General features: G+C 37.0%; 1 protein-coding gene across 1 annotated transcript; it reads left to right on the top strand.

Annotated features, from left to right (window-relative positions):
* The first annotated feature begins 4,810 nt into the window (after window positions 1-4,810).
* LOC129271053 (adenosine receptor A2b-like) lies at window positions 4,811-9,223 on the top strand. Its single transcript, XM_054908401.2, has one exon. The coding sequence runs from the start codon at window positions 6,364-6,366 to the stop codon at window positions 7,348-7,350; it is 987 nt and encodes a 328-aa protein (XP_054764376.2). The 5' UTR covers window positions 4,811-6,363; the 3' UTR covers window positions 7,351-9,223.
* The last annotated feature ends 4,661 nt before the right edge of the window (window positions 9,224-13,884 follow it).

The raw sequence follows: 13,884 nt of genomic DNA on the forward strand, positions 1-13,884 counted from the left end.
CGAATCTTCAGCCTCAGAGCAGATGGATTTAACTCTGACATCTAGCGGTACGTCGCATGCTTCCTTGGGATTAGGAAGTCGACTCAACGTATCGGAAAGAATCATGTCTTTTCCAGGTCGGTAATAGGTTACCTTCCTGAAGCAGGCATGCTCCTAGATCTTTCATTGATACATCTACCTCGACAGTTGTCTCTTTCTCTGGGTCATAGAATTGTAGACATGCATCTGATGATACTGCACATTGCAGGCTGTTCAAGGAATGTTCATGATCATCGTCCCAGATGAACGGTACTTCCTTGATAAGAAGTTTTCGAAGTGGTGCTGACTTCGCCGAGAAATTAGGAATGTATGCTGCTAAATATTTGAACAATATTTGGCATTTCTGAACATCCTCTTTGTCCTTGGGTAATAGTACTTGGGTAATGTGTTGGCTTCTACCTTGCTAGGATCTGGGTAGATATCTGATCTAGTGCACTTGGAGCCAAAGAAGTTGATAGCTTCTTTCTTGATTGTGCACTTGGGGCTGTTGAACACTAAGCCTTCTTGCTTTGCTGTCTCCATGAATAAGTACAGATTCTTGTCGTGCTCCTCCTCCGTTCTCCCTACAATAGCTGTCATCTGCAATGCATATGCAGCCTGGCACATTCTGGACAATCCTATCCATGTGCTGCTGGAAGATGTCTTGGCTATTGCATAGACCAAATGGTAATCTATGGAAGCAGGACCTTCCAGATGGTGTTCGGAATGTGGTGAGGTCTTGGCATTCCTCAGTCAAGTGAACTGACCAGTAACCAGCCTTTAGGCGGTGCTGCACCATCCCGAGTTTGCTCAATCTCGAGATTTTAGCCCGATCAGCCCTCTTCGCGATTAATCTCGAGATTCAAGAAACCCCGTCTGCACCATCCCACGAGGAGCTATATCTGCTCGAGCGAGGCAACAAGCCCGATATTCCGGGCATGCGCACTTTCGGATCTTGGAGTTTCAACGGCCCGCGCTTTTGAATAACTTCCCGCGATATGCAAGCAATGAACTCCTTTCACTAGTACTTTCGCCGAATTCAACCGGTGTTATGCAACAATCCTTTCAGCTCAGCGAGTGAAGAAGTGATGTATTCTTCGTGAAATATGATGGCGGAGTAGGAGGCAACGACAGAGAGAGAGAGAGAGGGGGAGAAGGAGGAAAGAAATGCTATATATTTGCTCACATTTTGCGAAGGAATAAGACAACACTGCTGTCAGTGTTGTTATTGAATATGACCATCGTCGATGCGATGCTGAGCGCCTCCCCCTTCGGTCTGGTCTCTCCCGGGGTCTCTCCCAAAATCCATTCACTGGTGGGGACACCATCGTTGCTTATGAACGCTATTCGCATGTATAAAGTTGACTTTCGCACGTGTTTATGTTTTGACCAAGGCGGAAGTGGAACGCGAATTGCATTATGGACTGACGTCATGAATAAATTACCCCGAGTCCAATCTCGAGTGCGTCTGCACCGACGAATTAGCGGGATAATTCGTAAAATAGCGCGCTATTTTGCAAATAAACCCGAGTTGACTTGGGATTGCAATCTCGAGATTAATCCTACGAACTAGCGCGATAATTGCGTCTGCACCGCCAACTATCTCGAGATTTTTCAGATCGGGATAATTTGCCGGATCAGAAATAGCGCGCTAATTTGAAACTTCGGGATGGTGCAGACGGCCCTAAAAGGGCCGTCTGCACCATCCCGAAGTTTCGTCTAACTTGGAGAAGTACTGGGGTCCTTCAAATATAGGTTGGACCTCCTCTAAGGTTGAAACCTTGTGTGGGCATCTCTTCAAGGCGTTGTTTATCCTCCTTGGGTCAAGACAAATTCTGATAGAACCGTCCTTCTTCACAACAGTGGTCATACACCAATCGGTGTGGTACTCGATTTTCCTGGTGACTCCTTGCTGCTCCATCTTGTCCAGTTCAGCCTTGATCTTGTCCTTCAAGTGTGCTGCACTTGCGTGGTGCGTCTGTGGTAGGTTTAGCGATGTCCTTGAAATGAAGCATCGCTTTCCCTTTGAAACTACCAATAGCATCGAATTGCTCTGGAAATACTTGTTTGAGATCCTTATCACTTGTGATAGGTGTTTGTTTGATTTAGGGTTAGATGTAGGTGTGTCATAATTGTGCATTGAGTGCATTGTGATAATTCCATTGTCAGTGCAACCCAGCAACCCTAGGATAGCTGAAACCTTGACATCTGCTACATATAATGTCTGTGTTGACCATTTTGGACTGTAACATTTTATGTCTAGTGTACCTTAACATTTAATTTGAATCTCACCATAAGCTACGTTTTACTGGTGTTTGTTTCACTAATGATTCCCACTTTGAACTTTATATTGCCTTGGCGGCACGTACTGTGACAGTGTTAGCACTTGCACTTGAGTCAACTCTTAGGTAGAGCTTATGTTGACCGACTCTGTGTGCATATTATGTCAATGTTAGCAAATGCTACTGTACCTTTTGAATTTACAACTGTGTTTGGCCCATTTGCGTGTTGGATGGACTGCCTTTAGACTGATAATTATCATGATCTGTGATAGTATCGTGTGCTGTGTCCATTTCGCTGATCGGTTAGTTCTTTCGACCTTTTGATTTTGATCGTGATTTCTTATGTTTTGGTTAACGATCATCAGATACCATGTCAGATCTTCGGTCATCTGAACTATGATATGGTTTTCGACTATGATCACTTTTTGATTTCCGACAGAATTTCGCACAATGACCTTTCACTGTGGAGAGCCAATTCCATTAATATTGACCCCCAAATTGTTCATAATTGTCTGATAATGATAATTGAGTTTTTTCCTTCATCATGAAAGAAAAGGGAACAGAGTAGTAAACATAACAGATATAAAATATAAACAGAATTTTTAAATTTTGGCTCTTCATAAATTTAGAAAAGAGTTAGACCGTGTTCGAAAATAAACCTGATTTTGGAATACAGGCCATGGATTCAAAATACAGATAAGGTGGAGGGGGGGGGGTAGCTTTGACATGTTCCTTTCAGTTGTGTATTGATGTGTCAGAACTTCATCTCTATTACCTGCACTGCAATGCTAGTGTATATTATAACTGTTTACAAGAAACTTCTTTTAAATAAATTTCTTTATGATGTAACAGAAATGCCTTTTTTGTCTTTACATCCTACTGAATCATACATTTCTATTACCATGCACATTATATACTGTACATTACGGTGTGTTAGTCATACCAACACAATCGATGCGAGAGGCTGATCAAAGCTATTGTATGACATACCATTAATCACTTTGCAATCGTTTTCATTGGTGTGACTGCTCACTGCCACACGGAGGTTGCTTTTTGGCCTCACTTTAGCGCAAAATCGGTTAATACATTCAGCATATTTTCCTTCTATCTGAAGCAAATGAAGATACTTATGGTGGCATGAAGCCTGCCAATATTCTCGTTGATACATCCTCTTTCATATCGAATGTTGAGATTGTGCATTCATTACTGCTATTCATAATAAATCTGATCAAACAGTGCATGTGTAATTTTTTTACCAAAAACATACACATTTTGGCCAAAAGTCTTACTTCTTTCAAAAACTATATTAACCGACTTTAAATTGAAGAATAAAGGGATTGTAGTAAATTCTACCAACAAAATAATAGATAACTTTGCATTTTACTAAGGCATATTTCCATTTTCTGGGTTGAAAATGTGACAATATACATTTGTATATCCAAGTCTGCGATATGCAGTAAAAAAGTCAAATTTCTGAAAATTTAATTTTCAAGTTTGAGACATTATAAGTTTTTAAAGAAAAATGATATCAATTTTGAATTTCGTCCACTTAATATTTGTATATTGGGAAAGTTTTTTAGAAATTTTCAAGGCAATTCCTTTATTTTCATAAGATTTATGGTCAATCATGTATTTCGCAAATTTTCAATTTATGGAAAAAAATCTAAAAATTGCACTTTTCTTATTAAAATCTCAGTCGAATTATCTTTTCATCACCGATGAATAGTATCAACTTGTAGAAAATTTATTTATCTTTCATATGACACTAATTTTGTGGCAAATAAATGTTTGTGTCGGAATCTATGTATGAAAATCCGAATTCCATGAACATGGCGGCCATTTTGGACGCCATCTTGGATTTGAACCCCATGGGACAATATTTCGTTTTGGGTACATCAAAATTCATTCACTAGACATCTTAAGGATTACAAAAATGTAGATTAAAAATATATCAATGGGGTGCATGCAGTAGCGTACCGTGACTCGGAGGAGACAAAGCATTGGGGGGGCAAAGCATTGTTCACAGACAATGCAGTGCCCCCCCAGTGCTTTGTCTCCTGCGGTTCACGGTACGCTACTGGGTGCATGGGAACCCTATCTCCCTACCAGACTACAGAGCGGGTTAGTTGAAAGAGCAAAGCAAATTGCATAATGTTCGATCTTAAAACGTCGTTGAATATGTCGAAGAGCTTTATAGCGATTGTCTACAGCTACCGTCAACGACACACCAGAGCAATTTCAAATAAAGGGATAATCGGAGATCTGCTCTTATTCGAGTATTTTTCTACGAAAACAAGCATACTCACTGTACTTCCAAGAGTAATCCTAAATTTGTTCCTACAGTGCAATGAGAGGTTTACCTGAGTTTTAATACAAGTCCACCAGGCATTCTTGCCTCTTTACTTCTCTTATATTTTCCCCCAGAAGTTAACTACTTCGAGACAAATCTAAGATTATACGAAAAAAAGTACAAGCAGTTCTGAATATTCTTTTAACGTGTTTTATGAATGCATTTTATTTTTCATTTTACTTCTATTATTCTTTGAAACAAACCAAATAAAGTGAATGAGATACGCTCGTTTACACGAAATATGAATACGAAATCTAATGAATCTTACTTTTCAAACTAACTTAAACGAGGCCAGAATGAGTCTCTGTGTTTTTCCAAGTGTATGCAAATCGAAGCAAATCAGAGCCATATATTACTTTAATGTTTCCATTCATTTAATTCAATTTAAACGATACATTTATAATATTCAATGAGTGTAATCTTCTACGATTGTCCTTTTTTTTCAAGAAATCTGCTCATGCAAATTGTGAATGTTATAATACATCTTTTTGTTTGGAATTATATTTTTAGTACACTTTCTCTTTCATGCCAAAAACATTATAATTTTTTGTAATACAACGACAAATGTATTATACGAATGATATGAATGCAGAAGAAAACAATAAATCAAACTGAATTATATCAAATTTTTTTTCTTCTTTGATATTCCGTGCTTTACATAAAAATGACATTATATTAGCTCGGTTTTTCCTTGTTTCTCGATGGTTAGGTGGTTAGATGGTCATCGTCGCATCGATGGACGAACACATATTGTTATCCAACAGAAAACCTCGTAGGAATAGGATTATAAAGGATTATGCAATGTTTATCGACTTGGAACCATCCACAACAAAAAGCTCAAATTAGTTCCCATAAGACTTGTTAAAAAGTACGGTCAATTTGTTTTTTCTTCCCTTGACTAATCTGTCACTCTTCGCGCGAACGTCAACAACAATAATTATATACAATCCAAAACCATAATAGCCAGTGCAGATCGTCCCAGTATAGCCTATGTATGAGCTGCCAAAGGGATTACTGCATCAAGTATCAAGGTCACTATCAACCAGAAAACCAAGAAGCCCTCTTCCAAAAGTTGGATATCTTGATGGAAATCATCATTTAGCCTTGCTTTCGAATTTACATACACCTTCACTTTATTATTCATAATAGAAGTGAGGTTGATACTATAATCTTCGATCGTTTCGGAGCATTAAATTATGTGAGCAGATGAGGATTGTTCAGTTTTACTCCGATTTTCCTTTTGTGACCGGGAGGCGACTTGGAAAGTTAGGTGCATCTCCTCCTTCTGCAGCAAAATAAATATCTTTCAACGAATTTCGCTCGCAAAATGTTGAATTGTTCAATCTAAGCTGAATTGGTGGATTGATTTTGGTTTGAACATTGGAATAGTTTGGAACTGATTATTTAAGTCTGGACTTAAACATTTGCGGGATTTGATTGTTCAATCCCGGTGTTCAATATGGGACATGCTACACAAGCAACAAGAGAAGTATGCAGACAAAATAAATTACACTGTGACTTGCTTTTGTATTCTATCGCTTTATAAACCCAGCTTATCAATCTTGAAGACTCTACAGGATATGAGATTATCACCATGCAGTGACTGATGCGATCGCTGCCCTTCTTTAATCTGCGCAAGCTCTTACACTGTCTTAGGAGAGCCTCCAGAAACTACATTTGCAGAGTCAACAGTGTTGAGATGGTTGCACCAGTATGACCCAAAACGAAAGCTCCTCAAATGAAACTTTGCAATGGCCCCTGGTCCAAGACGATGACAGCGTGTTCTTGTCAACCTTGGATATATTTGAGGTCACAATCCTTGGGATCTGCTTGCTGTTAATTGTCATCACTAGCACGTTCATTATAACCATTCTTCACAAGGTTGAGGACTGCTTTGAAAATGTACAACAGTTGATGTTCAAGTCACTGGCCTTCACCGACCTACTCACAGGTCTCTTCTGTTGCGGGTTGACAATGACGGGGATGATCTTCAGGATGGAGAAGACGTTGTCGCATGTGATGTGCGCCGTAGGATGGGCTGCCTGTACGGGGTTGACCGGACTTTCCGCTCTCCTCATCACATGCGCGTGCATTGACCGGTTCATCGCTGTCGTCTACCCTCTGCGATACTGTTCTTTGGTCACCATGAAGCGCATCAGGATCACACTCGCTGTTACCAGCCTCATCGTCATTGCGAACGCTGCACTTAGCACCATCCGTGGTGGTTTTGCTGGCACCAATCTCTGCCTTTCAGACTTTTCCTCAGAAGAACTCGCCTTTAGACCCTGCCTTGTCCCTAGTCTTCTCATAACCAGTACATCTCTCATCGTGACCACCGTTACCAATATCAAGGTTATGTGTGTTTCTTCGGGTCAAGCCAGCCGTATGAATGTCACTACTCCCCGTTGTACCAAAAACGACGTTGTAAATATCAATGTTATCAGGCAACGCCAACACCACAGGAAAGGTCTCCTTGTACTTATTGCAACCACCGTTACATTTTTCGTCTCATTGTCACCGTGGTTCATCATCTCTGCCTCACATTTCAACAGGAGAACAGCCGTAACGAAGCCTCTGGCAAGGTTCGTGTCGACCATCTTGATGTTCTCCAATAGCTGGATGAACGCCTTTATTTTCAGCATATTTAACAAGAGGTTTCGTGATGCAGCGAAGAAGGTGGTGTGTCGTCGCCCTTTGTAACGGTACTCGTGGAGATACCAGTCCCGTATCACCTTCATACCTACACAATAACGCATTCTTCTTGTTGGCCTACGTTCAATTTTGCCATGACAAACGAGAGAGGCACCCTAAACCTTTCTTTTTTTTTCATTTTGATTGAACGATATAAAATGTATATAGGGTCTATGTGAAATGTGATTTTTAATGAGACAATATTGTGCAATGAATATAAGAGATAATTGGGTTCCTGTCCGTTGTTCGTATAAAGCTTCACAACGCATACATCGATACTCGTTTTTATCAAATTATGTAGGCATTATTTTCTGCTATTCTTATCATGAAATTTAATGTTATTTTTCTTCATGTTTTCATCTCAATTTTTAAGTTCATATCCTCCATTTGATAAGATTGCGCTTAACAGTCTGTCATGTATATTGCTGTTGAACTCCTGGCGAACAGATCGTGGGGGGGGGGGGGGGAGGTAGGTGACCCCAAACATGCCAAAGTTTCACCACCAGAAAAAAAAAAGAAATAAAGAAAGAAAAGAAAAATGAAAAATTGTAAAATATGATACATTGAAAAACGTCGGATTTTTGTTCGCTCGTAGCTATAATTTTTTGGCTCTAAACAATTCCATGCCTGGCCTGGTTTGACTCATCACGTCACTGTATGCACCCATAATGCATGATATATGAATATGCATATGCATTCAACAATCTTTTTATATATTTTAAGTTTAACATTAATTTGCGTTAAAAAAAATCTAGTTTGTGAATTCGGACGGATACGTGCAATATTCTGAAAATAACTTGTGACTTTTGAAAGGTGACAACTTTAATCACATACTGATTTGTTTTCAATCATTATTTTATGCATATGACTTAACAAATTCATTCTTTCTTTTTGACGTATTGTAGGTAATAAATGTGGAAACACTAGTGTCAAATTATTTTGAGAGTTTTTTTGTTCGTTGAAATGTTACGTCGTTACGTTACGTTATGTGTGAATGTATACTCAACGTATCTAATGCAAATGTCTTGGATTTAGAAGGGGAAAGACCAGATCGGATGATATTTGTCAGTATGCAGCCGATTGCTGGATTTATCATTAAACCTTTAAAAAATTTGACATAAAATAAGTTGAGATTAAAAAAATATCTTGATGATCATCGCCAGTAACCACATTCGTTCTATATTTATTTCAAGGTAGCTGATTGAGCCTCGACAGTTCTTCTTTGGCATTTACACTTTTTTTCATATTTAGCCCTTGGTTGTACTCATTAAAGTTCCATTTTATTTTCTCTTCTTGATTGTGTAATGATTCGGGATATCCAATATGTTATAACTAATTATATTAATAATTCGTACTCTTAGCAAACAAGCCTCCGATACTCTGCTTGGCGATATTTATTTTGTAAATTTTCTACTTAAGTCTAGTATGGTATGCTCAATGATAATTAGATTCATAATTTCTTCATAAATTTTGATGAATTATTTACTATTTCAATGATATCATACACCTTAGTTTGTAATTTACTGTTATTGTGTTGTCTACAGGATAACTATTCTCATTTCATCGACTCCTCAAAAATTGAATATGTTATCTTTGATCAATTTTTATATTAGTGATAATTCTGATTTTAATGTTGTTGAATTCATTCATAACTTGTATAGAACCTAAGTTACACTTTTATCTTTTATGTATATATTGTTATTTCATGTTAACAGTACCACGCTGAAAAACCGTCAATCTGAGCTTGTTATCCTGTGTAAAGATATTTTGATAAATAAATTAATTAATAAATAAAATAAATGAATGAATTCATTAAAACTTTATCTCTGTGAGATCATGTAAATTGAAACAACCTTGTCCTGTCATAATTCTAGGGTTTGTTTTGTTTTTCAGATCCCGCGTCGTAGTCTAATTCAACATGATAATATTATTTTCCCTGAAGATTCCTCCATGCGTTCTTTCTGTAACATCTTTGTTTTCAGTAATATTTATTTATTTCTGCAACTTGAATGACTACCTTAAATGAAGCTTTCAAATAAGCAAATATTTTGTATTGATCAATATATGGATTGATGGAATTAATTGATGGACTAATAAATTAATTGAATGTGTCATCCAATCGGCATAAATTACAAATGAAATTATATTACATGTTTTACAACCATGTTTGTAAAACCACGTTGATATAACCTTAAAATCAAGTACCGGTATTGCGAGGCCTTGGTACACCCTACATAACATGCATAAGGCCTCAAAAGTTGGCTATATCAGTACTTTTAAGAACTCGTATAGAGAGACTGCACTTCAGGGTTGGACCGCATGAAGTGCTCATTGAAAATCAGCTTCAAGAAGTTCAAGTACAAGCAATTGCTAGTCCAGCCAAAGATCATGCTTCAGCAATAGCTATATTTCGTATGCATAACTATTTGCTTGTGCTTAAACCATTTAATTGCTTTTAGAAAGCAATTACTAGTGGTTTGAACAATAGAAACGTCACGCTGATGAGAACATGCAGCAGCAAAGGTGTGGCAGTGCAAAATACCACGTCTCTCATGTAACATCTTTTCCTTAGCATGCTTAGACATGGAGTCAAACTATTCCTTATATAAACTCCTCAAAAAAAGTTTGGAAATCTGACTGTGATCAATAATCCCTCCTCGGTTTTAGTAAATATCAATGGGATATTAATATCAATGAACAGATCCTTTAAATCTCTTTAAAATGATACCCTACATGATATGATTATGGTTTACATGGAGGTGCAGTGCCTTGAAATGTGGGGCAAGGTCGAAATTCAAAAGTTGCAAAATGACACAATATTAAGAGTCACTGTTCTTTTTTCCGTAGTGATGAGTGAGTTTCTCAGCGGTTTCTTTTGACTTTGATCGATAATTCCTCCTCGGTTTTAGTAAATATCAATGGGATATTAATATCAATGAATAGATCATTTAATTCTCTTTAAAATGATACCTACATGATATGATTATGGTTTACATGGAGGTGCAGTGCCTTGAAATGTGGGGCAAGGTCGAAATTCAAAAGTTGCAAAATGACACAATATTGAAAGTCACTGTTCTTTTTTCCGTGGTGATGACTGAGTTTCTCAGCGGTTTCTTTTAATTGTTTTCATGCACCATAACATCAACATTAACATGGAATCAAACCAACTTCTGCACAAGCAAACACATAACAAACAAACAAACCATCACTACATAAACCACAACAAAACATAAAAAATGAAGAAGCAGGGGCTTGATTTGAATGGATTTTCATCTCTATTGACACAGACATAAGAATCATGTTCTGTATTGACCCTCCATGACTATTTCTGCTCGTTTTGCAGCTTTTCAATTCAGACCTCATCCATCACTTTTGAATCCTTTTCTTTTCTTGATGGCATGATCATAACACACATGGTATCATTTTAAAGAGAATTAAATGATCTTTTGAATAATATCAAGTATTGAATGTTTAAAATTTGGAGTTGGGAGAAATCAATGGCCAAACTCAGATTTCCAAACTTTTTTTGAGGGGTTTAGTTCGCATTCGGTTTACACTTGTAAAAAGAAGAAAACATGCGCATGCAGTCTACTGTCATGACTGTACAGGCTTGGGGTTCTCTCTCTCTGGTACATAGTTATGAAACTTTAACTTAATGGTGATCCTTTCTTGTGGAAAATGATATTCACCATTATAATGATACAAAAAATATGTGATAGAGCCAATGGAGAAAAAAAAATGAATGTCAGTGGTAGTAAGACAATGAAAAGAAAAAAAGACAATAGACGAATATAAATTGAAGCCATCATAGGTTTAATATAAGCTGTAATCGGAGAAGATGGAAAAGAGAGAAGAGAAAAAGAGGAGGCAATGGTAGAAATAAAAAAAGAGATTACGTTCATCAAACCTTGGCATGTACACATTACATCCTGTCATCACTTAAATTCCATGGCCCGTATTCTGATAGCAGGTTTATCTTAAACTCAGGTTTAAAGTTGTGGTTTAAGTATGGATAGCCAATTGTTACACAAATCACTAACAGTAGAGATATCATACTTCAGCTCATTTGGCTCTCAAATCATTCATAATTGTCTAGGAAGTATAAATAGATGATTGTCTTCACCATCGATGAATCAGGAAAGAGCACACTAAATATAAGAAACATACAACTTAATAAAAATTTTGATACTTATGGCTTTCCATACTTAAACCACAACTTTAAACCTGAGTTTAAGTTAAACCTGCTATCAGAATATGGGCCCATGAGATTTTAAAACAGAAAAAAAGTTAAATATCGTCCACCTTTATCCTTAACCCTTTATTTTTTAATATGAAAAAAACAATACACTCGGATTGACCATTCTTCGCTCTAAAAAATATTGGGTAAAAGTGCTGCATGAGGGTAATTATGTGTAAAACCAAAATTGGGCGGATTTCTTTTGGACATTCATATTATTCCAGTGTGATGAAAATTTTGCCCATTCTAAAGTAATTGCTGCTTATTTTTTTAACCTTACAAGACAATATGCTTCGCGCATTGGGTAAAGTACTGCCCCAAATTGGTTGGACACATAATTACCCACGTGGTGGTAAAATTTTTACCCTCTATTTTTTTACAGTGTTGGTCATTTTAACTGTTGTACCATAATTGAAATATACTTTTCAAAAGATAGATATGCATTTATTATTCTTGAATAATGTGAAACCGTTTTATAGGGGTCAACAGTAAAGATAGTGACGTTTCTTTCAAGTGGTTTCGTAATTCCGACCAGTGAACTGCCCTATGCTGGATCCACGCCGCAGAACTAAAAAGTATTAAAAAAAGAACCCCCAAAACGAAGCTTTTTGTTGTTTTTTCTTATACCTGGGCCCCGTCTAATTTCAATATTAAAAAGAACCCCCCAAAATGAAGCTTTTTTTTTCTTATACCTGGTCCCCGCCTAAATTCAATATTAAAAGAAAAGAACCCCCCCCCCAATTTAAGTGTTTTGTAGTTTTTTCATATACCGGGGCCCCGTCTAATTTCAATATAAAAAAGGAACCCCCAAAATGAAGTTTTTTTTTTCTTCTTATACATGGGCCCCGTCTAAATTCAATATAAAATAGGAACCCCCCAAAATGAAGATTTTTTTTTCTTATACCTGGTCCCCGCCTAAATTCAATATTAAAAAAGGAACCCCCAAAATGAAGCTTCTTTTCTTCTAACTGGGCCGGCCCGTCTAAATTCAATAAAAAAAAAAAGATAACCCACCAAAATGATTTTTTTTTGTTTTTTTTTATAACTGGGACGCCCCGTCTAAATTCAATTAAAAAAAAAAGATAACCCACCAAAATGAAGTTTTTTTTTTCTTATACCTGTGCCCCGTCTAAATTCAATATTTAAAAAAGCAAACCCCAAAATGAAGCTTTTTGTTGTTTTTTCTTATACCTGGGCCCCGTCTAAATTCAAATTAAAAAAAATAACCCCCAAAATGAAGTTTTGGTTGTTTTTCCTTATACCTGGGCCCCGTCTAAATTCAATATAAAAAAGGAACCCCTAAAATGAAGCTTTTTTTTCTAATACCTGGGCGCCGTCTAAATTCAATATAAAAAAGACCCCCCAATGAAGCTTTTTGTTTTTTTTTCTTATACCTGGAAGGGTTGCGATTAATCTTATCAATTGTGATCCATCGGTGTCATATTTTTTCTATGTCCTTTGTAAACAAAGGCGAACACACCAATTTGTCAAGAAAACAATGAATTCATGTAATATACAATCATCTAGAAAACATTTTAAACAAACACAATGTGGGCGTTGCTGGCTTTCCATAGTTGAGATTGATCGGAATCAATCGCAGCTCTTTGTAAGACGGTACCCAGGATATTTCTGCGCTCAAATCTCTGGAGATATATAAATCTTAATAGTACAAAGTACATGACTGTAATTTCACTGTTCTCATGTCAATGATGATGCCAATTGAGGGCGCTATAATACAATTAAGGACAATAATGATTAATTCCCACAAATTGCAATGGATGGTCTGTGTCCATTTACATATCTTTTAGGTTGTGATGAGCATCGAGGGGCCAATCCAAATGTGGAGCAAGTGTCGACGGAACAAAAAAAAAGGGTAATCCAACCCAAATTTAAAAAAAATTTAGAGGGAAGAGAAAAATCAGACAAGTATATACGTGAAAGCGGCGTGAAAGTTTGAACATTTTCGGGCAAACATTAAAGGACAAGTCCACCCCAACAAAAAGTTGATTTAAAAAAAAGGAGAAAAATCCAACTAGCAAAACACTGAAAATTTCATCAAAATCGGATGTAAAATAAGAAAGTTATGACATTTTAAAGTTTCGCTTAATTAAAAAAAAACAGTTATATGCACATCCAGGGGAGCGTTTCATCAATATTTTCATCCGACAAGTTGTCAGATCTGACATCTTTCCATGATTTTGATTGGCTGAGAGGCACTGTTCCTATGGTAACTGTCGGATAAAATGGGACTTGTCGGATAAAACGTCCGACAAGTCCTTTCATGAAACGCCCCCTGGTCGGTATGC

This window comes from Lytechinus pictus, chromosome 11 (genome assembly GCF_037042905.1).
Source record: "Lytechinus pictus isolate F3 Inbred chromosome 11, Lp3.0, whole genome shotgun sequence".
Taxonomy (NCBI): domain Eukaryota; kingdom Metazoa; phylum Echinodermata; class Echinoidea; order Temnopleuroida; family Toxopneustidae; genus Lytechinus; species Lytechinus pictus.

Coding starts and splice junctions, on each gene's coding strand:
- LOC129271053 (XM_054908401.2), top strand. CDS start 6,364: ATGACCCAAAACGAAAGCTCCTCAAATGAAACTTTGCAATGGCCCCTG.